General features: G+C 40.7%; 2 protein-coding genes across 2 annotated transcripts in view; one reads left to right on the plus strand and one right to left on the minus strand.

The window, feature by feature from the left end:
* The first annotated feature begins 424 nt into the window (after positions 1-424).
* On the plus strand, positions 425-6461 carry LOC140244544 (uncharacterized). Its single transcript, XM_072324170.1, has 2 exons — positions 425-967; positions 4297-6461. Exons 1-2 carry the CDS (start codon positions 881-883, stop codon positions 5965-5967), a joined length of 1758 nt encoding a protein of 585 aa, XP_072180271.1. The 5' UTR covers positions 425-880; the 3' UTR covers positions 5968-6461.
* A 6012-nt stretch (positions 6462-12473) lies between these two features.
* The window catches only part of LOC140244331 (probable E3 ubiquitin-protein ligase HERC4), a 31093-nt gene continuing 15738 nt past the window's right edge, over positions 12474-27828 (minus strand). Inside the window, exons 10-13 of the mRNA XM_072323973.1 lie at positions 20452-20610; positions 17982-18153; positions 13912-14014; positions 12474-12718 (exon numbers count right to left, since the gene is read on the minus strand). Of these exons, the coding sequence (XP_072180074.1) occupies positions 12474-12718; positions 13912-14014; positions 17982-18153; positions 20452-20610 (679 nt within the window). The remainder of the gene's footprint in view (positions 12719-13911; positions 14015-17981; positions 18154-20451; positions 20611-27828) is intronic.

The raw sequence follows: 27828 nt of genomic DNA on the forward strand, positions 1-27828 counted from the left end.
ACGTAATTTATTGTCTGTACCCCGGATCATCTAAAGCCGATAGATTTATGCTCAATAGATATAATAAAATCTACAATTAACTACCTGTACGTACTAACATTCTACAATATATTGACTAAAGCCTCAAACATTCATCGCCATACGTGGAACATAACTTGAAAGTTTCGTGAAAACGCTAATAAATTTTCTCCTCACCTATTACAGCAGTGATCGTTCCTTTAAAAGATGTTAAAAAGATGGTGTCAATGACATCTTAGGACTGACACCCGACATCAGGCACGGAGTTTGAAAATTAAAAAAAAAAACAGAAATGAGAACAATAAACCCGGCTGTTCCCCAAAACAGTGAATGTGAGGACTTTTAGCGAGATGGCGTGATAAATGGTACTAAGTTGATTGTTTCTCGCGGTCGTCTCCCTGTGTTATTCACTCGATTACCTACGAATATCTCGTCAACCTAAATTCCTCATTCTTGAACCAGAAACATGTATAGAAAAGAAGAAGCTTTGCTTCTGAGCTTTTACATTCCCGGTTGAGTGAACATGAGCTTTGACAGGACATTAAAAGCTTGACTGGTAGTTAAATAACTATTTCAAATGAGTCGCGGACATGTACTTTGAGGCAAGGTTCTGCAGACGGTCAGTTGTGGCGTTGTGGTGAACTACAAAGCTCAGTCTCTCTTCATTCCTTGCCAAGTTTGGATGGCTCTTCTGAGCTAAGCTCTGCTCTGCCAATTCTACGCCGGAACTTTGCCGAAGTATCTGCCAAGCCTTTTCCCGTCGAATAGCCTCGGCTTTTTTTCAAGAGGCCAATTTCGTAAAGCCTTTCAGCTTGAGTTTCTTCACGCGTGGGCAAATTGTGACGGTTCGTTTTACGGCAGGATGGAGCTCCACACGTTCCTTCTCCTTCTCCTTGCGGGCTGTATGGCGCCCGCTGTCGCTCGACCAGTCGAGGATCTGTTTGATGATGTAAGTACATTATATGACATAAATGTTCTATCGAATCGAAGCTTATTCTGCTTATAATTTTGGGGACGAGGAGAAGGACTTTGAATTGATACAGACGTGCTTGTTTAAAGATTTTGAATGGGGAAAGCTGCTATCATAATGTGCTATCATACATCAAATTTCGTCAATGGTGCACGTTATCCGTGTTTTACTTACTGATTTCAGCTGTAATATTAGTTACACGATTATCAACATGTCCCTTCAGAACCGTATCTTTACGCTGGTACCAAATATGGTTGCCTCCTTGTGCCGCTTTGGAAGCCTTTGAAGCTCGCAGCTTTTGAAGCTAGAGCTGATGATAACAGAGCTCCATGTTACTATACGATTCAGCATATTACTAGGTCTCGCACCTGTAAACGATTCTCCTCAGGCCCACATCTAAAGAGTGAAACACCAAACAATTTAAATTGCAAAATACGTGGAAGATTCCGAATAGTTCCTTTTGGGACAGCCATCCCAGCTACTCGACAACACCTTACCCTTTATTGTTTAGATTACAAACAGGTGCACGCCCACATAATAATGTGGCAGGAGGTAATACTGGAGTAAATAAGAGTTTTGGGTGACTGTCCCAAAAGAAACTATTGCCGGTCATCTTTTTTTTTTTATTTGCAAGGAGTTTTTCCTCCACAACTCTGCTCATAGGTCCTTAAACAATGTTAAATGTGGCTGATTTCACTACTGCAAGAAAAAACAACTGTTTATTTAATTCTACGCTGAAAAATTATCCTTGATTTTAAAATTTGTACCTAAATTCAAACGAGATGCATTTTGAAGGAGGATTCACCAACATTAACTGGTTAACCTGGTTAATTTTTGACAGGCTTGTAAGACTTAATTTTCTATATTTGTTTTTTCAAGGTTGTCCTATTTGAGTTATCTCAGCTACGAAAAAGTGGTGGGGCTCGGGTGGTCCCCTTATTTACGGGTGTGATACCTTAAGAACAGCATGCGCATCGATAATACTGTCCCGTAGATAGTTTTCTCTCGTTTTGACGTTTGAGTTTGAGAGTAAGAGTATGATTCCGAGTAGGCCTAAGTGGCTGAGCGAGATGTTTTTTTAGCCAGTGTGACCCAATCTGGGCCATGGCCCTACGCAGCAGGGGGGGGGGGGGTGATTTTGTTCCAAAAATGTTCTCTCCTCTCCAATTTTCTTTAAACTCGGGACATTAGATTTCCAAATAATTTCATTAGTATACGTGAGAAAATCACGCAACAATTATAAAGTTTAGTTTTTTAGGGCTTTTATTTCTGCAACTTATATAACTGGCCAACGCATCGTATGTCTTGAGTGAAAATCTTCCAAAAATATCCCTTTAAAAGTTTACAACAGATCTTTGAAATTTAATTGTAAATATGCAAAGCTTCCTCGTGTGGGAGAAACGTATCCTCCCACACCGCAGCCGCTCGGTTGATTCGCTAAGGTGTCAAATTTAACAGATTTCATCAGAAATGTTGGTTTGACGCTTTTTCATGCAACTAAAGTGAACAAAATATGGTCTCATACTTGTCATATTGAGTTTTTTTCCCCAAATATTTCAACAAGAGTGCACCCGTTCGTTGAATTTCAATCACATGAATGCAAGAGGCAGAAGGAATGCCCTCTCCCACACCCTCCACCCGCTCGGTCTCCGGCCTGCACTACCTCGGTTACGCGTGTCCTCAAGTGTTGAAGATTTACCCACCTATGAAAACATTTCTGCCATTGACTCAAATATCGCCTCTCACACTCCTTCAAGTTCAGTAACTGTAGAAAGTACCTGAAATATTCAGCAACACAAATAAATCCAAGAAGGATGGATGGTTAATTAACTTGATATAAGGCTGCGTTCACATAGGAGTATACTAATCGGGTGTACGGTGCACGTTTTTCGAGGGCACGCGAATAGCTTGAATCGAACGATAGGATTTCCTAATACAGGGTCACATAAGAGGGCACTATTGGAAAATGCCGTACTGCTGCGTATAGAACAGTATAGTGAGAATCGTGCTTGTTCGATTTTCGTGCAGCGTTATACCATCTCTCGTTTATGAAATTATGAAAATGTTGGTCTGGATTTGCCCTTTTATAGCAAAAATTAGCATGTAGACTGATATTCTGACGTAGTGTTGTGTATCATGATCAAATTTAATGTTATTAAACAAATTAAAATCCCGATGGAATCCCTTTTTTTTTTTTTTTTGCTCAATGTTCAACAAATTAGAAATAATCAGTTTTAATTGATTTAACCAAAATGACCCCTGGTAGAGTTGGGCCAGTTTTTTATTCATTTACTCAATTTACAGCTTTCTTGTAACAAAAATGGTACTTTCCAATGTCATCTCAGTTTAGAAATTGTTAATAAGATTGTGTAGGAGGAAGAAATCCTCACTGCATGGGATAGGGAGTTGATTTTGCGGGTAATGGTGTACTGGGTCGACTTGACGGCGCCAAAAGAAAGACACGCGTGCTACCTTATGTGACCCGCCATGCCCGAATAGCGTATAGCGAATAGCGAATAACGAATAGCGAATACCGTATATCGTATACTTCTATGTAAATCCAGCCTAAAGAAACGGTGAAACTAAGTTTGAACGTTTAATATTGAATATATTGAATAGGGCAGAACAATTGATATCTTAAAGAAAATCAGACTGTACTTCAATTATGATAGGTGTATAATACATAATATGTCAAAGATAACTACTAAAAGTAAAAATTGATTTTTATAACAAATAATAATCCCTCTCAGACCGTACTCGGCTTGGTCATTTCACTCCCTCAGGTCCGCTATTTTCATTCTTGACCCCCCCCCCCCCCCAACAAAAAGCAGACAAACTCAGAAATATAGTTTACTGACTTGTAAATGGACAGATTTATGATGAATCAGTTTTTAGCAGCAAGACCTTGGTTTCCCCCAAGTGTATCGCAGCTTTGGCAAGGAGCTTCCTAACACTTAGACCTCTATTCTCTGTCTATTGTGGCGGGAAAGGGTAAGGTTAGGGAGGGAGCGGAGATAGTGTTAGACTTTTTTTCTCAGCCTTTTGTGGATAGAGGGCGCTGGAGGACGAGATTGCAGCTTTAGTTTTCAGTGTACCCATAAAACACATGGGCATATGTAAGAAAATTCTTAGAATGGCGACTCTATCACTATTTCTTTGCTTTCTTCTGATCGTTATCCGAGTTTGGGGAAATAGACTTGGGTTCACTTTAATGATTAAATACACTCTCATTTTGTAAGAGATCCCAATGTGGATGAGTGATAATTGATCGCAATTTGTATTTATTTTCTTTTCAATTCTCACTCCAGACCGAGCTATATGATGACGACATGGTGGCAAAAAGAATCCTGGACTTGCTTGGAATGGAAGACGACAGGAAGCGACTCGAAATTCGCGATGCCGCAGGCAAGCTTTTCACGCGCAGTGCACCTACCGTGGATGACGCTGGCCCGACATCTGCCACTACCTCGAACGTCGTCGATGAAATCTCCAGACTAGTGACGACGTCGGTACAGTTACTTTCGTCTACCAAGTCGACAACCGTTTTGGACGCTTTAGAGTGGCCAGAGTTTGAAGCTACCACGCCTGGCCGGGACTCGATGTCGACAGCGGTAACTCCGTTGTCGGTCACTTCCTTTGAATCTTGGAAAGACAGGGTCGCCGTCGAGTGGCGAACTCGCATCTATCCTCTCTGTCTCGCTCTCAGAGAGCATGGGTCTGTTTCGTTTCGCGTCACCGACGTCTACGCAATCCGCACTCGGCAGGATGTCGTGGAGTACCTTATCTACAGACTCTGCCTCCCCGACATTTCAATTCGCAATCTCCGCGCCATAGCAAGCATCCTGGAGTATATTGCCTCTGAAATTGGCAACCAGACGCCTCCTACAAATGCATCTGCCACTTCGTCTGTGTATGCTGAAACAACTCTTAATCCAAACCCTACTAATGCGGAGGGCACCCTGCAACCATCTTCGACCACTTCGAATGCAGAAACTGTCAAACCACACTCGCCCGAGAACACCATGGCAACCGCTACGGCAGGTAATGCAACGACCTCTTCTAACGAAACAGGTGAATCCCTGATCAACGGCAACACCGAGACACCAAGTGGATCAATCTTGACAACTTCTGCTCCGGAAGGCCAAACCAGTGCCAAAGAACAAGGTTCCAACCAAACAGCCACCGAGGAAAACCAGCAGTCATCGACGGCTCCTTCCTACACCAACTCGGAGTCGCCTGGGCAAGCAAACACCGAATCCCAACAAGAGACTACTGCTAGTTCCGTGTCGACGAGTTCCATGCGCCCTCTTAGCGCATCACCAACCTCGTCCCCAGCACAAACGTCCCTGTCTGAGGTTACATCTACGGAATCTAGCGAGAATGGAGACTGGAATGAGAGACTCGACAAGCTCTGCCAGGTAGTGCGCGCCCATTACTCGAACCATGCAATGGAGATGGAAGCAGGGGGCGTGTCTACCTTCCACACAATGTATGACGTCATCGACTACCTCATCTATCGCCTTTGTCTTCCGGATGTTACTCCCGACGACGTTCACATCATCGGCAACATTGTAGATAAACTCGAAGCTGCCATAGGCAATCGATCGGCTCCTCTAGACGAAAATAGCATCGGCCTCACAGGCAACTTGGCCGACCCAGAGAAGATATCGATACCTGACACGACGACGAATGTTGAGCCAGTCATCCAAACCGACTCGATTCGTGCGACGATGACTCCCGATAGATTCGGCCGAACGGCGCGGGTTGACGACGTTGACACCACAGCACCAATGGAATTGCTCCACGTCGATACGACAGCTTCGCGAGAAGACGAAGAGCCGAAGGTCACCGATGCTATTGACGATAATTCCGAAGATGACGAAGCGTCGCCGAACGACACCGAGCTTGGGGAGGAATCCTTCGAAAAACGGAAGGACGAAATGAGAGTTCGGGACATACTCCGTAAGCTAATGGCGTAAATTGTCCAAAACCAAACGGCAAGTATTGCCATTAGATGTTGTGTAAAGTGCTGTAATGTGATACAAAGTATCGAGATAAACACTAAATGTCTCTGAGATATTAATGTGTATAATTCAATGAGGATTGAAACTTCATGAACGATTGTAATTTCTGTATTAACCGCTGCTGGTGTGACATCCAATCGAAACCCTATACAAAGCCGTTAACTTTTAGTCAATGCTCACCAAGTATAATTCACTTTTTTGGAATTTGATCCTTCAGATTTTACCCCAAGTTAGGCAAGACACAATTTCAATTTTGAGTCAAAAGGAAGTAGTCAAGTTGCAGATTACGAAGCATGTTTAAAATTCTGCAAAGTAACCATTTGACTTCTAGTGATGTAGACGTGATTGTAAATCGTTGCCGAAAGAGTATCAGATGGCAATAAACAATGATACCCTCCAAATTTTCCTGTATCGCACTTTCTTTATTGATGTAAGGCGCAATCGTCACCAAAACATTATTTCCACTTATTCTTGTATGTATCGATGTCTTCATGTTGCTTTCTTGGCCTAATGTGTGTGTGTGTGTGTGTGTGTGTGTGTGTGTGTGTGTTTTACCATGCATATATCGCACGTATAATGCATGCTAGCAGTCTTTCTCCCTTCTTTCGCTCTCTTTTTCTATCATTTTCTCTCCTTTTTCTCTACCTTACCCTACTATCCATACTCTCCGATATATCCATCCTGTGTTTTTTTTTCCTCACTGACACTTCTTCTCCCTCTGCCAAATTAGTTCTATCCTCTTCAGCTCTGCTGGCAAGCTGTCCTTCAATTTGATTTTATTTTCCATTTCTAGAAATTTGTTTTGTTTGCATGTATACACAAAACACAACGGTACATACCAAGTGCATACATACAGAACACAGTTATAGGATATATACATAGACATGCAAGGGATATATATAACAATATAATAATCAATATGAATGTCAGAGAAGCATAGCATTGGAGGAAAATTTCTAACTGTACCGAGTCAAAATCGTGTTGATGTGATGTGCGTATAACATGCACATGTGTGTGTGTGTTAAATAAAATGACTATAGTTTTCAAAAAGATTGAAGTGAGTGTATGTTTGTGTCTAAATGAGGGAGCGTATAAAAACTTTGAAGGTTTTGGGTGTGTGTGTGTGTGTGTGTGCGTGCGTGTGTGTGTGTACTTGTGTATGCGTGTAAATATTTCTTTCTCTTTAATCTTTTCTTCTCATTCATTTCTCTGTTTCCCTCCTCAATATCATACCTTTATTTTGATATCTATCACTATCTTCAGACATCTACATCATATACAAGCCTTTTGTATACCCTCGTCGATTACAAGCAAAACGTCTCTATTTTTCTCCACTTTCCTTTTCTTCTTCTCCCCTCCCCTCTATCTATTTATCCATCTATCTCTATCTGCCGGAGTCGTCTTCTTCCTCCTCATCACCCTTCCACTATCTTTTTGCTTCGCTTCATATAAGTTAGTGTAAGATAATGTAATATATACAGTTACGCTCACTTTCGTAACTTTGCAGTATTTAAGTACACAACTTCAAAAATGCATCATAGATGGCTCCTCAATTAAAATTGAAAGAGCCATTTATGGTACATTTTTTGAATGTTTGTTTTGTAAATGCTACAAAGATACGAAAGTGAATGTAATTGTGGTACGCTCAAATGTTGATGCTTCTTCAAATCAACCAGATGACGTTTATGTCTTCTCAATATTTCCTCGTGTAGTCGTCTCTTTGCCCTATTTAAATCCACACATTTCACACAGACGTAAGAAGCTATCAGCGAATTGAAGTCAGAGTTCAGAAGTCGTAAGTACTGAAGAGTGTTGATGACTTAGAGCATGTGGAAGTCTCTACATGTTTGCGTGTGAGTGCGCGAAATGCACGCATGTGTCTGTGTAAATCAGAAGAGTTTGTTTGCAAAAACCGATAAGATAAGTCCATATTTGCCAAATAGAGATATTTGCGATCAAAGGTCAAGAAAAATAAAGAGAATAATAAGAAAATTTTTGCTTCTTTTGACCATAACTTAAAAAATGTACCTTTATATGTAGTGACCAATATATCACTTAAAAGGTATTATTTTGTACTTTATGACAGAGACCATACTTCAAAATCTTCAAAAATGTACTTATCGGTTTTTGCAAACAAACTCTTCGTATCTCTTTTTGAGGCATCCCGGGAGGCATCAGATGATACAATAATTAAACATTAAGATGTCGACATATTAGCGGGCAAATAAAAAGAGAAAACGATTTATATTGTATGAACAAGTCGGTATTTTCCCCACTACATAACAAACAGAAAATAAAGTCTGATCAAATTCAGGAAAATTTTATTTATTTAAATCCACACAAAAAGAAAATAAATGCTGATCAAATTCAGGAAAATTGTATTTATTTAAATCCACACGATTCATATCGTGTGGATATATTTTCCTGATCAAATTCAGGAAAATGACAAATACTCATTACAAACCTTCGAGTTTCTTTAAGAGGCGATCTATCGGAAATCGATAGCGATGAAATGTGATTGGTTCGAGATACCGAATGAGGGCTTTGGATTCTCGATTGCAAAGTTTGTTGACACGAAGATCGTTGACACGAAGTTTGTTGACACTGCCTCTACGGCGGAAATGTACGTAAAATACTATTGTTTCATGACAGTCTCCTACGAAGTAATACACAACGACATCTTCATAATTATAGAATAATTTTCAGCGTTACACACACACACATAAAAAAAAGACTCTGTGCATGACAAGAACCTAAACTTGCACGATGATTAACACATCATCGTTTGTGCAAATTACACTGACTTAATGAATTGGCATAGGAGATTCTGGTATAAAGATGGTAATTGCTTGATTTTATTTTCATAATATAACATCAAGGTAATGTGACAGAATGAAGTCTCACCAAAAAAAAAAAAAAGAATTAGAAAGAACAATACATGATATGCAAGAAAAATCCTATTTTTTTTCAATTTCCATATTTTAATGTCGGACTGGAAAGTAGCTCAGAATTTATGGTCATACAGCTGGAGGGAAGCTTTATATACGTTCCGTTTTTATAACAAACAATGGAAGATTTGCCCGAAAGACAAGAAGAAAAGGCCGTATGAAAGAGGTGCTATTACGCTAAAAAATGAAATACAGTCTGAAGAATACATCTACCATCCAGTTTGTATCTTGCTCTGAATCCCTCCGAAGACCTATCGTATCTTGCTAGTGCGATTGAAGCTATCAATCTTCTCGATCATTATTGAGTATTGTTCATTTCTTAGACTCATTTCGTGTTGCTTTATACATAACTGTTAAAATTAGTACGACTTGGATTGGAAAATATGAAAAGAAACTCATTTCCATAGGCTTCCTACACGTTACACAAGACGGAAGCGCATGCATATTTGTATCTGCATATTCAATATTTGCATGGAAGACCAACAGAAAAAATGAAATAAAGCAATGATTATATTGTTGTTCCTACATATCACACGTATAGAGGGAAGCATACGCATGTGTATGTGGCATATAGTATAAAATAAGGCAACGGGTGAATTGGATCTTCCCCATCCATCGAAATCATTTTCCATTTCATCTTCATCGGTCACTCATACAGTCTACATATCACTGTGTCACTTGTTAGTGTTGTCGCTACATGGCGATGATGTTTCCACTTTCTCAATTGTAACTACAACAGAAGATAGATAGCTACTTTAGAGATGACATGAAATCAGAGGACACAATTCTCCGTTTCGGTTTTACTTTGATCCATTTTTTTTCTTCCCAATATTACGTAATTAACATGAAGAATGGGTCTATACAGTATGTCCCCCCCCCCCAAAAAAAAAAAAAAAATTACAATCAGATTTTCGCATTGATAACACCCGATATGATTAAACCGTCTAAATACTGCTTCAGTGTCTTAAAATATAACATCTTAGCTCTATTTCGCAGAAAACCCCATTCAGTTTGGTTAAGCGGTCACAGAGAAATGTGGATTGTTGTAAAACATGTCATGAGTCTGATTCTTCCAAGCTTAGCACTTGGATGCTCTTGGAGCTACATATTAATGTGTGAACATAATAGACAGAACTTTGAGGGAAGAAATTCCTGACACGCTCTACAAAATTCCTCATTTCTCTTTGACCACTAAACCGAATCGAATGGGGTTTTCTGTAAGATGTGGACAGTGAGTTATGGTTTCATACCCTGAAATTGTATTTGGGTTGATTCGCTATCTTTACAGTTATCGTTGCGGAGGGTACCGTTGTATTTTTGTTTTTTGGGACATACGGTATATACAGATAGATTCTCCGGGAGCCACTGATACGACGTACGAGGTGAGGAGATAATCGACTCCACCTGTCCTCTCTGAAAGTGTTCCCGTTATTTCAGTACAGGACCGTTTATTGGATCTATATCTATTCGCTACAAAGAGAAGTAAATAAAATGTTGTGATGTATTGTGAAAAGCCAAGTGACATCTTTTTTCCGGTCCTGTGAATCATAAAAAACCGCATAAATAAAGATAATGAAAATAGAGGGGAATAGGAGAAGAGGAACTGCAATTTTAAATGTAGTGACGCATTATCAAAAGCAAAGCTACAGCAGATTATTGTCTGGACATATTTCAGCTCACTATAGTGCACATTAGATAGATCAGATTTATAGATATGAATTATTTACATCGGCAAGAGTTAAAGATTGTTAATTTTTCGGTATTCAGCTAGAGACACTATTTGGTACCAATTTTAAAGTTGTTTTACTTTCACAAAGTACCATTATAGGTCATAGAGCTTCAATAACTATATACATGCAGATTCTCTGTTTCGTAAAACACATATACTTAGAGCAGTATGTTCAGTATATAGTATATTGGGCTAAACTTCGTTCACACCTAGCCTGCATTATTACATTGTTAAACCAATTTCCATTGCTACTGACCGACGTCATTCAAAATATCTTGTGGAAAACTTGAAAATCTCAGTAATCAGAAGTCAGTGCTATTTTTCTCGAAAATATCACACAAAGTTAGATCTCCATGACATTAAAAGGAAGTTAGAACGGCATTTAGGTCGTTTTCAAGTCATTTGCTACAAATCCAGAAATATCCATCATATCCACCACCACATTCAAATCAGAAATAAGTTCAACACATGAAAGAGAAAGGGAAAAAATGATCGAGGCAATTATGCGAGCTAAAATGGGTTAATACAGAAATATGACTTCTTAATTAACTCGACATTATCCAAAGGATTGTTAACCCAACTCTACACTGATAGAGCAGGAGGATGTATTATCTATACACAATTTATTAACAAGAATTATAATGATATAGGAGTATTTTGGAAAATTTCTCTTAAGTCCCCCCCCCCCTTCTCTATTATAGTAAGTTGTATGTATTACGGGTGTGAGCGTACTTGCAGAAAGAATGTGAAAAAAAATCCGAACAAAAGTCAAAAGTGGATTAAACTGAACATTTCAATGCATTTAAAAAGCGAACAAAAAGATCTGGAATGTGGGTTTTGAGTACAGTAAAAAATCTAAGAATAAGATTAAACTCCGAACTCTCCAATCCCTAATACCCCATGGTGTATATCATCATGCATTTATTGTTCATCATCATTATTGGCATCCTCATCACCATGATTACCGTCATAATTAAAACTGCATAAACGCTCTTAAAGAAAGTTTGCATACCCTCTTCAATTGACGTAGTTGTGACTACGTATGACGTAACAATAAAATCTAATTCGCAATCAGCGACTGCAGTGCTGACAACAGAATAATATTGTCCTGTTATATTTTCAGATAAACCTTAATAAAATGAACATTAAGTGCAGTTGCCTTTAGATCCTTGCCTTCAGATACACGTGCTTGCTTCTTTTTTCTGAAATTGTTATAAGATTTATGGCAAGTGTCGTCACGAGTTTAATTGTCTCCTGAAGTCTCCTAGTACTGAGTATCTTATTTCAGCCACGGAACTCGGTATAACCTCATATTATCAGCAGATGAATAGACTAAAAACAGCCTCACTGGATCTAGATTTGTGCATAATACTATATAGAACAGACTAACACGACACATTTATCATTTAACCCAATTTAAATCCTGTGCACAATCAACTGATTTCAAACGTAAGTCAGCCTTCAATAACAATGTCATCTATTTGAATATCCTGCAGATTTGAACTCTTTCCACGAATTGGCTTGGAGAAATGATGAATACTTTGCAGCAGATTCATTCTAATCAGACAGATATCGGACCACTGAAATGATCTCCCCGGCTTGATCATTGTATCACTGAGTCTAGAAGTTGTCATAGTTCCTTGAACTACTGTGAATTACTGAACCGTTCGTGAAATTGCCTCACTTGAAGATGTTTTTTTACTTCCTTTCATATCATTGTGAGCTACAGCACATCAACACTAAAGTAATTCTGTCACGTTCTCATCAAGTCTGCTTTGAGAATGTCACTGAGGCCTTTCGCGGTGGAAGGTGGAGCACATCTCGGTTGCTTTTAGAAGACGAGACCTTGTGTCAGCCTCTGACTCATACTCCGGAAGATCCATGGAGATGTAACCCGGACAAGTCATGACCTCTGGGCATACTCTTTCCGGTGGGTCCCCGCGTCGCTCGGGAGCGTTCATCCACTTGATGGTGAATTTCAGTGACTCGAAGCCACCAACTGGTACGTGGTCGGATCCCGTCAGGAATTCTACAAGAGGAACAAACGTGGAAGAGGACTTTCAAACATGATCCTTGCATCCTAGACGGCTGTCCAGCAAGATGTCTACCAACAATGACCATCTTCCCTGATGGGTTCAAGGGTGATGCAGTGGTAACAACAGTGGCAAGATTTTCCGGATAAGAAGCAGTGATCACAAGGAAAAGAAATTCCGGGAAATAAAACCATATTATCATTACTGTCACGACTGTTGTTATAATTTTATTTTGTTTCTTTATCCATACTTATTATGATGTGGCACTGGAAAGTGAAATAGAAGGTGCACGTCACGAGCTCAACACCCACGAGTCAAACAGCAAAAATGCTAGACACGAAGTGAACAATGTCCACGATTTCGACATCAACTTAAATACTCCTATGAGCTATACGGTCTACGTACGATCTAGACACTATAAGGCAACTAGGGCCCATGAGCTCGACACTACGCAAAAAGTTCGACATTACATGACGGGGCTTCATGAATGTAGTATCGTACTCATGGGCCTTTTATTAACAATTTTTCTTAGTGTTCAGCTCGTGGGCAGGACTTATTTGCATAGTGTCTATTTCTCGGGCCTGTTTCACTAGAGCTGGTCATGGGTCTGTTTTACTTGGTGTCTAGTTCATGGACTGTATGACTCGTGGATGTATGACTCATGGCCCTTTTCCCATATCTAGCTCGTTGGCCGTATGACTTATGGGTGTCAAGTTCGTGGGGTGACCCCAATTACCAAAAGGATCTGATCCATTCAGATTATGGTAATGTGATAAGTTCATTATTCGGCAGGAGCTGCTGGAAAAAAACAAAAAACAAAAACAAAAACAAAAAAAACCTCTTGTCATCTGCCTCATTTTTGATTTATCTGGATAGTCGATCTACAGGTCGTGACTTGAAGATGAACGATCTTTATCGAGTATGTGAATAGATAAACAGATATGCTACGGATCCTATTTTACTAATTCACAGATTGCCCATGGTTTTTTTTTTTTTAATTATTATTATTATGGCTACTACTGAGACACCGAATAATCCGTGTTTATCAACGTCGATAAAGGACAATCCTACTATGTCAATGATTGCAATAATTAATGTCATAGACCTAACAGTGCAATGTAGAAGCATATTGACAAATGACTTTAAAGTCAGTTGGGAAGGGGAAGTGAAGGTCAAGGACAAGACATACTCAAGTACCGCCGTTTGTCATCTTCGTCAAGCTGGTGGAAGACATTCCAGAATCTTCTGATCACTGGATGTTGCACGTGATATGGAAGCTCGTATTGGGTGCTCTGCATGGCATTGAACAGGTGGGTGAGAATTAAGAACGTTAAACACCAGCAAGCACATTGATTAATTAATCAATCAATTGAGTAATCAATTGATTACTCGATTAATCAGTGTGTTTTGTCTATTCATTTATTCATTTTGTTCATTTTTCTTTTCACATATTCATTAAAGTGAAAACATAGTTTCCGTAAGGGTTTGAGAACCCGTCTGGCACCATTTCATATTTGCTTGCAATATATCGAAAGAATCTACCCAGAAACTTACCTAGTTGACGCGATATGCCGTGATGATAAGTTGTTTTGGAGTATTTCGAGATCAAAAATAAGAGTCGGTATACCGACTTTTATTCCAGAAGGATCCAGACTAACTCGGTCTCAGGGAAAACTCGGCCCTATTTCAGACCATCTACCGGCAGTTCGTGATTGCATATTCTATACCTAGGTGATGAATATGCAACCAAAGACGCTTAACTAATAAGACACGAAAGTGCGCGCTAATCCTGTACAAAACAAATGGACAGCGCGCGGTCCTCAAGCGTATACGCACATCAACTGAGACGCGCTGCCTTGACGCTTGATAAACAGCAGCAGCAGCGGCTTCAGGAACAGCGCGTCTCAGGTGATGTGTGTATTTGCCTGAGACGCGCTGTCTTTGAAGATGTTGTTGTTGTTTATCAAGCGTCTTTGATTGTGAGTATACAAATGATGCACAGGATAGAGTGCGTTAGTGGAGATGTAGCGTACTCGAGGGTATTTACAATTGTGAAACATGCAAGAGGCGAAGCCGAGTGCATGTTGCACTACATTGTAAATACCCGAGAGTGAGCTGCATCTCCACTAACGCCACGAAATAATCCTGTGCATCATTTGTTTTATAAAATGGGTCGAAAACTAACGGCCTTTTTCACGTACCTTTGTGGATCAAGATGTCCGAAGATGTTCGTCCCTTTCGTCGCACTCGGAAATCCCGCACATTAAGTACTGTACGTATAAAAGTATACGTACGCCACACATATATTATGCACAAGAAAGGCCGGCCGGCCGGCAGCCCGAACTAGAAGTTGTTTACAGGATTGACAGCGCGTGGATACGAGCCACCGCGCACACAGACGACCGGCAATAGGATTTAACACGCAGTGCAATGGGACTAAAATAACCAAGGCACACGTGACTCATTTCAGCGCTTCCTATTGGCTACATTCTTGAACTCATTTTATAAATCATGTTATTGCCAAATTTTTACCTCCACGAAACAATCCTTATTAATTTAAAATCTCGTTCTTCAGAATAATCCCCTCAATCGAAAAAAAGCTACGACTATAATCTTTAAATCTTTTTACGATAATAAAAATACCACTACCTTTTGAAATGAATGATGTTCCTAGGTGTACTGAGTTTGTACTTAGCTCTCTTTTGTATCGTCATGTAGGGTAGCCATTTTGTGTCCATTTTTATCGCGCGCCTTCGTATCTTGTTATCTACTATCTTTGATAGGCGACATAGGCGCGCCAGAGGTTCTTTGATGCGCGCGTTGTATCAACTCGGACCCAAAGAGGTTCAGAGCCTCTTTGCTCGGACCATAACTGCGACTAGCCAGAAGGCTCTGGCCATAGAACGCGAAGCGCTACAGGCCGCTCCCACAGTACAATCCAGAAGGACAACTCGGCCCCGCCGTCAAAGCGAGGCCGAGTTGTCCCCGAGTCCGAGTTTAGCCTGACCCCGATCGGGTAAGTTCTGAGACTGCGAACCTTGTTGGTTAATATTTCGCATTTTAGTCGTTACCAATCGAATATCTGCTTATTACAGCGTTATTCCACACATTTCTTAGGCATGCGTGCTCATTTGGGAGCGAAATTTGACACATTTTGCAGGCGTACCAGAACTATGTTTTGGCTTGAATTCACTTATGTATTTTGCTTTCTACGGTAGTTCATTTATTCCTTATCTATTTGTGTATTCATTTTCTCTGGATACACCCTTTCGGGTATATCAAAATTCGAAGAACACCATGATGCACAAAATTACAGAAAATATAGAAAAGGTACAAAGGTTGGCAGAACACATACAGCAAGGAAAACTCGAATCGCAAAATATTAAATGACAAATTTCAGTAAGATGGTAAAAGGACGTCACAAACAAATCTAATCATTTCAATAAGGCTTGGACAAAAACTACCATCACTATCTTCATGTCAATCTGTTATTATTTATCATAAGTTTCCTAAATTCCATTCGATTTTGATCAAATTTTCGTGAGATTTCAATGTTTGAAATGCAATTAAACTGACAGGTATCCCATCAGCACTCTCATGCCTTGTATATCGTATGTGATTTATTCTGTCTTTCTGTCTACGGCTGAAGTAAATACACATTGGTACTCTGAAAACGTTACAAACGACTCGGCTGCTACAGTATCTGTACATCACCGACAAATTTCTTATCAGCATTATCAGTATAAGGTGCTTATGCATGCATAAAAGCATCTACTTTTAGTGGTACTATTTGTAATATGATGATTCAGTATTTTTTTTTTTTATGTGCCACATGCCTTCATGGCCTATATTAGTCCATGGGCCAAGACCCGAAAAATTGGTTATTGGTACCACCTGAGGTGGCAAAACCTTTTTGGTGTCATTTTGTTTGTCGGGCATAGATACCTAAATGCTTATCAAGCTATGATAGCATTTCCAAATGAGTAGCTTAGTCATAATAAATGAATTTTAACCAATTTGGTCTCGTTTTTATATCCCTATACTTCTGAATCGAACCTAACCGCTATACAAAGAAGAGCACTGTCTTCTGTATGTCCACTGTGATGTCCACAGGTGTTCTCTTGTAAACGCGGTGCGCTTAGTCTTTATTCAAGGCAGCGAAGGGAATATCCAAAGGGTTATGATGTCCACAGCTGTCACGCGGTGCGCTTGTCTTTATCTAGAACAATGTACCGTTATCATATCTAAAGTTCCTAATAAAAGGGATTATCTATACTGTGTTTTATACTACCCTCTCAACAAATATATCAGTTTTGAACAAAAATCACTCTGTTCATTTACCATACTATTTATTGTAATGTATTTTAGTGCACCGGTACATTGTTTTTGCATTATCTTTCATTGTTGGATGGAAATAAAGCGACATTGGCGTGGTATTAACGTTTTCAGCGTAGCGTTTTCACCAGAAAATGATAAATAATTGAAAAATACGGTAAAATTCACGAGGAATTGCTTTTTTGTTGTTGTTGTTTCAGATGATGCGATATACACTGTATCATAAGCTTTGGATATTCCCTTCGCCGTCTTGAATAAAGACTAAGCGCTGTGGACATCATAACCTTTGGAAATTCCCTTCGCTGCCTTGAATAAAGACTAAGTGCACCGCATTTACAACAGAACACCTGTGAACATACAAAAGACAGTACTCTTCTTTGTATAGCAGTTAGTCTCGATTCAGAAGTATAGGGATATAAAAACGAGACCAGATTGGTTAAAAATTCATTTATTATGACTAAGCTACTCATTTTGGAAATGCTATCATAGCTTGATAAACATATCTATGCCCGACAAACAAAATGACACCAAAAAGGTTTTGCCACCTCAGGTGGTACCAATATCTGGCCTGGCCCATGGACTATATATGGACAATATTCTGTCAACTTTAAAACAAACAGACAGCATAATCCATTATTGTAATTTGCAGAAGTGACATTTCGATTTTTAATGTTATTTTTTCTTTCATTCTATAAACTGTATATGCATAATGTGCATGATATGATAACAATGATTTAAATAAAGATAATGACAATGATATCGGGTATACGTTAACGCTTTTCACTATTGAATGTCACTATTCAAACACGATCATGAGACAAGTATGATTTAGGCGTTTCTTAGATGCGTTTGTTAAAGAGGAAATCTACCCCTGAAAATAAATAATAATAATTTCTCCTTTACGGAAATTCTTCATTGTTTTACATTTTCCAGTGATTCCCAATCGAATTTTTCCCCAAGAATGACGTCCCGGAACTCGTCTGGTTGGAACATCGAAAGTATCGGCGGTCTTTCGATCATGTCGAACCCTTGGCAGAAGGCATCGAATTGATCCACGGCGAGGTAGAACATGGCCTTTTGCTGGATGTACTCCTCTCTGTACGACAGATATCACAGAGACATTATTAAATGACAAACTAAACAAAAAATACTTTGGAGCTCTATAGTCGTGCGCATGGCAGATTGTCGTTACAGCGCTTCCCTGCGCATGAAAGATTGTCGTCAGGCTGTGGGAGAGCCATAGTGTTAACTAGGCAATGAAATACGGCATGTTATTTGCATAATCTACACAGCTGCGTGCAGTCACCACCTGTTCGAAGCACCTCATCAATTCTCTCTTCCGTTTCTCTTGTTCAGCGTGTATGCATTCTCTATCTTTCCCCTCCCTCCCTCTCCCCCCCCCCTTCTCTCTCATTTCTCTCTCTCTCTCTCTCTTTCTTCCTTTCCCTTTCTTCCACTAATTCTGTTTTTGTCCCATTCCGTTCGATTGTATCTCCTTAGTTTAGTTATGCCATGTTGTTGTGCATATGTGTAATGTATTTGTAATTGTATGTGTATTTTTGGAAGAAATTCTTGAGTGGTCCACAATCTACAAGCACTGCTTTTTAGTGGACCTCTCAGTTCTCTTTTTTTTTTTCTCCTCAAAATATAACTTTGTATTTTCCCGTATGTATACATGATTCATCTCTATTAGTTTGTTGGATATCGTTAATCCTTCGCACTTTGTACTGTATACATGCTTATGATGGATTTTCTAATTTACCTCGTGTTATGTTTTGTTGGAAAGAAAATGAGAATGAAATAAATGAATTGAATTGAATTGAATTGAACAACATTCTGCCATGCGCACGACGATATACAGTGCGTATATTAAAAAAAAAAAACGCAACAAGATTTAATTTCCAATTTGTGAAGATTGTGTTAATTTCACACCAAAGTGAGATGTCTCCTCTTTCCAATGATATATTCTTACACGGTCATGGATGGCTGAGTAATCATTCTTTTTGGACAATGGGTCAAATTGGACTTGGGACCAAGTTTCAATTAGAAAGACCAGCATAAAGCCTTTTCAATTCTCTCTTTTCTTTTTTCTTTGTTCTTGAATGTTCAGACAGGTGAGACATACGATCTGGATGCTCCATTTTTGCTCCTAGGGCCCTTCTTCGTTGAAAACAACATGAACGGAAATGGATACTTACAATTTTTAAATGAACATGTGATTCTTGAATTAATGGAAACTTTTCCTGTGCAACAAAGGGGTGTGTTCAGACGCCTATGGTGGGCACAGGATGGCGCACCAGCCCATCGACTAGTTGCAGTAAGAAACAGAATGGCTGAGGTATTTGGAAATCGGGTGATTGCCTTGTATCATGATGTGGAGTGGCCACCACGATCTCCGTGTGGTGACTTTTTTTCTTTGGGGTTATCTCAAGAGCAAAGTGTTCATTACCCCTCCACCTGACATTGCAACTCTGAGACAAAGAATCACTGATGAGTTTGAAGCTCTACGCCACCAAGCCACAGTGATTCGCAGGGCTGTGCTTGAGATGGAGAAAAGAGCTAATCTCTGTGTGGAAAGGAATGGTGGCCATGTTGAGGGGCATGGGATGTAATGTTAAAAAGAGATATATCCGAAAGAAGACAATGGTAAGTTGCGATTATCAATTTTATTATTTCATTTGTTAAGTTAATTTCTAATAAGGTGTATTGATTCTTGCAGTGTCTAAACTTGGTCCCAAGTCCAATTTGACCCATTGTCCAAAAAGAATGATTACTCAGCCATCCATGGCCGTGTATGAATAAATAAGATATCATTGGAAAGAGGAGATATGTGGCTTTAAGATGTTGCTACTCACTTTGGTGTAAAGTTAACACAATCTTCACAAATTCGAAATCAAATCTTGTTGCGTTTTTTTATACGCACTGTACATGTGTGTGTGCGTTTGCGTGCATGTATGTGTGTGTGTTTTTGTGCTCTTGCATGCATAAAAATGTTAACACTTGAGCTTAAACTTGAACTACAGTGACTCTTCTCTAAGGGGAGTAGCGATTAACAAAATGATACGTTACCGCCCCAAAAGTTGAATTAAACAAAAATGTCGTTAAAAAGGTCGTAAGCAAGTCTTGAGAATGTCCATGCATCATCAGTGGACGCCCACTTACTGGAGAGTTTTCGAAGAATATCAACTTTCATTGTTAATTCACCTCATACCACCTTACATCTATCGGTCTTACGTTTTTGTTACACTGTATGTTTGTAGTCATCTCTGTCATGCATATTGACCATTTTGTTGGCTGACATTGTGATCCAACGTGATTTTTTAAAATCTATTTCCGCTATTATTTGCATATGCAATTAACGTAGCCACAGTTAAAACTATGGCAGCGTCCTTACAAGTTGTCAGGAGTTACAGGGGTGTCGTGACCACCGGGTTTGATATCCGCGAAACTGAGCGCCATGGCCTCTAGGTCATCAGCCGAGTACTTCCGGAGGTCACGAAGTTGTTTCAGAAGGTGTGCATCCAACCCGGAAAGGTCCTCGAAACACAGCGATCTTCGAGATGACGTCAGATACAGAAGGAAAAAATATCAGGTATCTTTAAAGGTAGGGAATCCCATTTGCATGCCTTAAATGAAGAGTTGTATAAATACAGTGGTATGTTGAAGAGAGTATCATTTTAGAAACTCCCATAAAGTATTGAAAGTGGAAGGTAACATTAGTACATTTTTATTGACCGTTAGATTTTGAATTAAATTTTTCTCGGGGCTCACCGTAAATTCCAGTACATTACTAGGCTACCTTTGCAGACCAATGCACTTCATGTGTGTCCATCATGTATATTTTGTGAAGAAAGTTCATCAAAACTTACAAACATTTCTATATATTATACATTCTTGCCACACACTCTATATGTTATTACATCAGCTCTTATACTTTTAGATTTGTGTTTATAGATAAAAGATACAGAAGACTGCAACAAAAAGCCTTAAGTGTGGCTGACACACAAAACTACTGAGTAGTTGAGTTTTGTGCATTATTCAAATTGTAGATAACTGTTGACTTCCAAATTTCTCAGCAGTGGCCTAAACAAATCCCCTGAGGTTCATATTTAATGTTTTTCTGCATTTTGGGAGGTCTGTAAAAGGTATCCCCTACCTTTAACATGATTCTGACTCCAACCTTTAGTTAACGTGCAAAGTGGCGTGATGTACAGTGCATCCTGTGATATGAATTAGACCCCGTTTACAGTGCGATGCTCGGCCGCGGCCGAGCCCGCCTTCATTTCAGTGTAAACGCGCAAAAGGCCAAATGCGGGGCCAAAATTGGCCGCGCATTTGGCCACGCTCTGGAGTTGAAATCGGCCGCGGCCGAGCCCGGCCTTTTCTCAGTGTAAACGCAAACTGGGCCAAATGCGCGGCTACATAATAACTTATGGAAAACTTTAGCCACATTTGTTTCATTAATTGAGGCAGTGCGATCTGTGTGCACTCGCCGACAGCCTAGTCGTGAATGCACCCAGACGTGCATTGTGCAGAGAGCCTGGGTTAGTCCAAACAGTCAAATGGGGGTAATCAGTGCGAACAGAGGGACACGTAATTTGTAAAATCCGTCGCGTTGTACATGTGCTGATCCGCGATCTCGTGCATACATTTTATATACTGTACGTGTTACTAGTTCTTTGAGCTTTTCCACCTCCCTGCTTTGAGCTTGTTATTACATGTATATTCCAAAATACACATCATCATCAGGCCAATGGGGTGTTGCAAGAAAGTTGCAATCAATTGCAAATAATTGCTAATTTTGAAACAACCATTCTGATTGGCTCAGGGTCTGCCCTACTAAGAAGACATGCATGCAACAATTATTTTGATTGGCCAGTGACAATCAGCTGCAAGTTGCAATTGATTGCAACTTTCTTGCAACACCCCCAGAGGGAGTCAACCCAGCACGAGCTGCTGCTTGTCCGCAGATGAACGTGACACAAAAATCCCTTAGTAACAATGGCAGAGTCCATATGCATGTCGTGTACACACATGACAAGCAAGTACGCTGAGAGACAATTTCACGAAGCTCAATTACATGAAAATTTAGGTAAAATACATCGATGTCACAACTTCCAAAGTGAATCAATGGAGTCAGAAATCTTCTGACTCACCATCAACGCCATGCATTTCCAGTTAAAAAGTCAGATGAAATTCCATAAATCTAGGATAAATCGACGGCAAAGCCAACTCCGAAGTACCGTGTAGACATCGGACTCGTCGCACATTCACGTGTGCGTTCATCCCTAAGTCTTTGGAATTGCTACACAGAGGATCGGCCACGTACGTGCAGAGATTACCCAGGTTTTAGTCAGAAATGAGAAACTTTCTTTGATTTGACAGCAAAATGGCCCCAAGTTCCTATACACCAATCAAAACAACTTTTACACCATTCGAAAGCTTGCTCATTATACAATATTTTGGCGCGCGAGGGTAATCGACAGAACAAAGAACCAGCTTTTGAGGCGTGTTTTCCATTGCGCAATATCAGCTGAAAGACGGTGATTTCTGCTGAATCGCCATAGGCTTGGGCAGTTTTTGGAGATTTGAAGTGTAACTTTAATAAAAAAAAAATAGCCTAATTTCCCGAATCTCAATCATTTTGAGAATATATTCATTAAAAAGCTTAAAGTCTAAACTTTAATTTGCAGGGCGAGGTTTTTTGACACACCATCGCATTTTTTCTGTACACGAGTTTCTTTGCATATACAGGGGTACTTTGTGCGATTTTTTACGTGTTATACGGCTTTCGTGCGGGCGGCGGGATCAAAGTTAATGAAACACACTTTCCGTATGTACTAGTCTGGCTTCCAAACCCTCTGCCCGTAATTTTTCGCTCTTCAGGATATTGACCCCCTCGACGTCGAAAACTAGTATAGTTTAAGGTGGTTTTGTCCTGCAAAGTATATTTCCTTCGGCAAAGGCCTTTGCCCGAGCGGCGACTTCGTCGCCACGGAATCCAGTTGGCAAAGGGTCTGAAAACCAGACTATACCAAATTGCGTTTGTTTACAAGCAGAGCGCCACTACGACAAAATATAGAAAGGTTTGAATTGTTGCGCGCATAAAAGTCCTGTGGTACTCCTGTGGTAATTACCACAGGACGGTACCACAGGACAGTACCACAGGACAGTACCACAGGAAAGTACCACAGGACAGTACCACAGGAATTGTCCTGTGGTATTTTGGGACGTACCACAGGACAGTACCATAGGAATTCCTGTGGTATTTTGGGACGTACCACAGGGCTGTACCACAGGAAAGTACCTCAGGACCGGTACCACAGAACAGTACCACAGGAATTCCTGTGGTATTTTGCAAAGTACCACAGGTCGATCATTACCACAGGGCAGTACCACACAGCATTACCGTGGTACCACAGGAGAGTACCACACAGGATAGATCGAAAAAAAAAATCTGGGAGAATTTTAGCCACATATCAAGGAATATTCCTGATAGGTGAGTGATGGATTTCAGGACAAACATGGCCCTACTTAATAACCTGTCCTACTCCTAACATGTAACCCCAAACGAGAGTCTAATGGCCAAGTGCCATTCTAGTCCTATAATAGATCTATATAGTCATATCCTATTCCTAGGTAGCCATCGACCGTATCAGTACATATATATATGGCCGTCTATCCGTAAAGCATTAAGGCATGGTTACTAACTAGATTATACCTTATTATCAAGATATGAAATTACACTTTCATAACAATATCTATGATACTGGGAATAACATAACATAATTAGACAATCTTTCATAAAGTACAAAGTAAGTCCCATCATTAATACTTTGACTTTTTAAGTCATTTATGTATTTTCTAAAAGCTAGAGTGCTTTTTATGAATATTCATGAGCTATGTAAAAATTTGTACCACAGGAGTACCACAGGAGTACCACAGGAGTACCATAGGAGTACCACAGAAGTCCTTATGAAATTTCTCATGCTTTATATCAGCACTTTCACTAAATACACTGTAGGTAATACTGTAGGAGTATTGGACAGGTTAAGTAATGGCAAATCAATTGCTATAATTCACAGCATAACTCATCTATCAATTAATTGAGGAATATCAATATGTGCTTTTTTGTTTATATTTTTGTTATAAATTTCAGTTGATTCTGCCTTACAATTTTCCTGTGTGGTACTCCTGTGTGGTACTGCTGTTTGATGTTCTCCTGATGTGATAGTCCTCTGGTATAAAATGTTAAGAAAAAAAAAGAATATCCTGTGGCATTTTTCTCTGGTACTTCCTATTGTATATGTGTGGTATTGTGTGGTATTGCTATGGGGCATGATCGACTGTGTGATATTACGCATTTAATTTGCTGTGTGGTACTTCTGTGTGGAACAGTACCATATTATGATCTTCCTGTGGGATTTTGGGACACATACCACAGGAATATCACATGATTAGTTCCTGTGGTACTGTCCTGTGGTAATGTCCCAAAATACCACAGGACAGTTCCTGTGGTAATGTCCTGTGGTAATGTCCTGTGGTACTGTCCTGTGGTACGTCCCAAAATACCACAGGACAGTTGCTGTGGTACTCTCCTGTGGTATACATCGAAAATTACCAAAAGAATTCCTGTCGTACTGTCCTGTGGTACGTCCCAAAATTCCACAGGACAATTCGTGTGGTACTGTCCTGTGGTACGTCCCAAAATACCACAGGACAAGTCGTGTGGTACTGTCCTATGGTACTGTCCTGTGGTACTGCCCTGTGGTACTGTCCTGTGGTATGTCCCAAAATACCACAGGACAAGTTGTGTGGTACTGTCTTGTGGTACTATCGTGTGGTACTTTCCTGTGGTACTGCTCTGTGGTACTGTCCTGTGGTACGTCCCAAAATACCACAGGACAAGTCGTGTGGTATTGCCCTGTGGTACTATCCTGTGGTACGTCCCAAAATGCCACAGGACAAGTCGTGTGGTACTGTCCTGTGGTACTATCCTGTGGTACTGTCCTGTGGTACTGCCCTGTGGTACGTCCCAAAATACCACAGGACAATTCTTGTGGTACTGTCCTGTGGTATGTCCCAAAATACCACAGGACAAGTCGTGTGGTACTATCCTGTGGTACTATCCTGTGGTACTGTCCTGTGGTACTGCCCTGTAGTACGTCCCAAAATACCACAGGACAAGTCGTGTGGTACTGTACTGTGGTACTATCCTGTGGTACTTTCCTGTGGTACTGTCCTGTGGTACTGCCCTGTGGTACTGCCCTGTGGTACTGTCCTGTGGTACTGCCCTGTGTTACTGCCCTGTGGTACTGTCCTGTGGTACGTCCCAAAATACCACAGGACAAGTCGTTAGGTACTGTCCTGTGGTACTATCCTGTGGTACTGTCCTGTGGTACGTCCCAAAATACCACAGGACAATTCCTGTGGTACTGTCCTGTGGTATGTCCCAAAATACCACACGACAAGTCGTGTGGTACTGTCCTGTGGTACTATCCTGTGGTACTTTCCTGTGGTACTGTCCTGTGGTACTGCCCTGTGGTACTGTCCTGTGGTACGTCCCAAAATACCACAGAACAAGTCGTGTGATACTGTCCTGTGGTACTTTCCTGTTGTACTCTCCTGTGGTATACGTCCCAAAATACCACAGGACAATTTGTGTGTATACTGTCTTGTGGTACTGTCCTGTGGTACTTTCCTGCGGTAATGTCCTGTGGTACTGCCCTGTGGTACATCCCAGAGTACCACATGAGCCTGTGACACAGTACCACACAGTTCCTGTGTTAACATTTGTGTGGTACATTGTGTGGTACCAACCAGTACCACAGGGAGTACCACATGAGCCTGTAAAACAGTACCACACAGTTCCTGTGGTAACATTTATTTATGTGGTACATTGTGTGGTACTGACAAGTACTACAGGGAGTACCCTACAAGCCTGTGGTACAGTACGACACAGTTTCTGTGGTAACATTACAAGTGTGTGGTACATTGTGTGGTACCGAAAAGTACCACAAGGAGTACCACAGGACTTTTTTGATAGGGGAAAGCGCGCGCGGCCGAGCCCGGCAGTGTAAACGGACAAAATTGCGGGACTCGGCCCCGCAATTGAGGCTGGGCTTGGCCGCGGCTTGGCCCAGCCCCGCACTGTAAACGGGGTCTTACTTCCTATTAAACTCTAAAAGAGTTATCTCGCTGATTGGATGAACAGGTAAAAAGGCAGTGTTACGTGTGATACTGAATAATGTTGCTATGGTGACAAGGAGGTGTTTGCAAACGAGAATTATCATCCGAATACTTAAATTCAATTGGATGTGTAAAACACAGTGCTAAAATCAACACGCATAATATATCATAATTAAAAAAAAACCTACACGGACTAAACATCTGGGGACTCTATCTTCATTCTGCTACGGGGTATCTCGCTGAGCAGCGAATGTCTGCGAACGTAGCAAACTTCAGATTTCGTCAGGGTTCGTAAACAGTTGCAATCACATTTGCAACAGTTTTTATTGCCGCAAATAGTTTTTTCTTTTCGCAAAGAAATTCTTTTTTGAATTTAAACATCTTCACAAACAGTTGCAGGCGATTGCATAACAGTAACGTGTTGTAAGCCTTTGCAAACGGCTGTAAGACGTGTCGCTGAGGTTCTTTTTGATTCAACAATAGGGAGTTTTCGCTAAACGACGGGAAGACCGAGAATGCGCGAAAGCAATCAGCTGTGACAGTCCCCGTACTCAGACTCCCATCTCCATATCTAAGCGGTTTCGCTTTCCTGTACAGGACGGAGACGTATGGGCAAGATCGCTGATTGGCTGGCTGGCTGGCTGACTCACTCCTGCCCAGCATCGGGACCGAACGCTATTTAAGCCGAGTACCGTACTCGTTTTCCCAAGGACGGGACGTTTCTCGGATTTGATCATGCGCAGAAGCAAACTCTGCACACGGCACGCTCAACTCCCGGCCGCGTCGTGCTTGCCAAAACTCCCTAATGATGGCGACCACGTGACTGACCTACAGAGACGTATAACAATCACCACTGGCCAAAGATCTCAATGCAATGGCCAGCTTCAAAGGCTGGTTTGTCGAGGGAGGTGAGAAGAAACGTCTCACCTCCCTGGTTGGTCTCCTTCTTTTGGATGGGAGGGGGGGGGGGGGGGTGACCTCTCAACCAGGTCGTGAAACAGGTCATTTTGCAGAAAGTTCTTGAAGCTCATGAGATCCTCATCATGTAATTCCTGCAAGAGGTTTTTATATTGACCAAAACCTCTCCTCTGCTACAGCCAGTCTCCGTCCTGAACACTCGTTCTTTTCTTCTTCTTGTCTTCAATTTCTTTCCTTCTCTTTATAACACGACATCTGCTGCAGCAGCCAGGCAAAGCAGTTTTTCAAGGGCAGCAACACGATGGGCCTCTTTCTGGCAGAAATTCATATTCTCGAAGTCCATCTTATGATAGATTCTTCGACGGTGGTCAGAGGAAGCCTGAATGCTGGGAGAAGGTGAACTCACCCTTTCAATGGGGTTGGCTGCATTATTTGGCCAGGTACTTTATCAGGAATCGGCAAGAGGTGTCTAAAGTTCACAAACAGTTGCAAAGGATTGGCAAATATTTGTTAGCAATTTACATTCGCTAATAGTCGCCTACTGCATTCGTAAACATTCGCGCGAATGTTGCTAAAATGATAGAGGCTAACTCTGGGTTCGCCAGCATTCGTCAGAATGTTGGCGAGTCCAAAATCCGCAACACTTATTCGAAGCTCAGTGAGA

Source organism: Diadema setosum, chromosome 21 (genome assembly GCF_964275005.1).
Source record: "Diadema setosum chromosome 21, eeDiaSeto1, whole genome shotgun sequence".
Classification (NCBI taxonomy): Eukaryota; Metazoa; Echinodermata; class Echinoidea; order Diadematoida; family Diadematidae; genus Diadema; species Diadema setosum.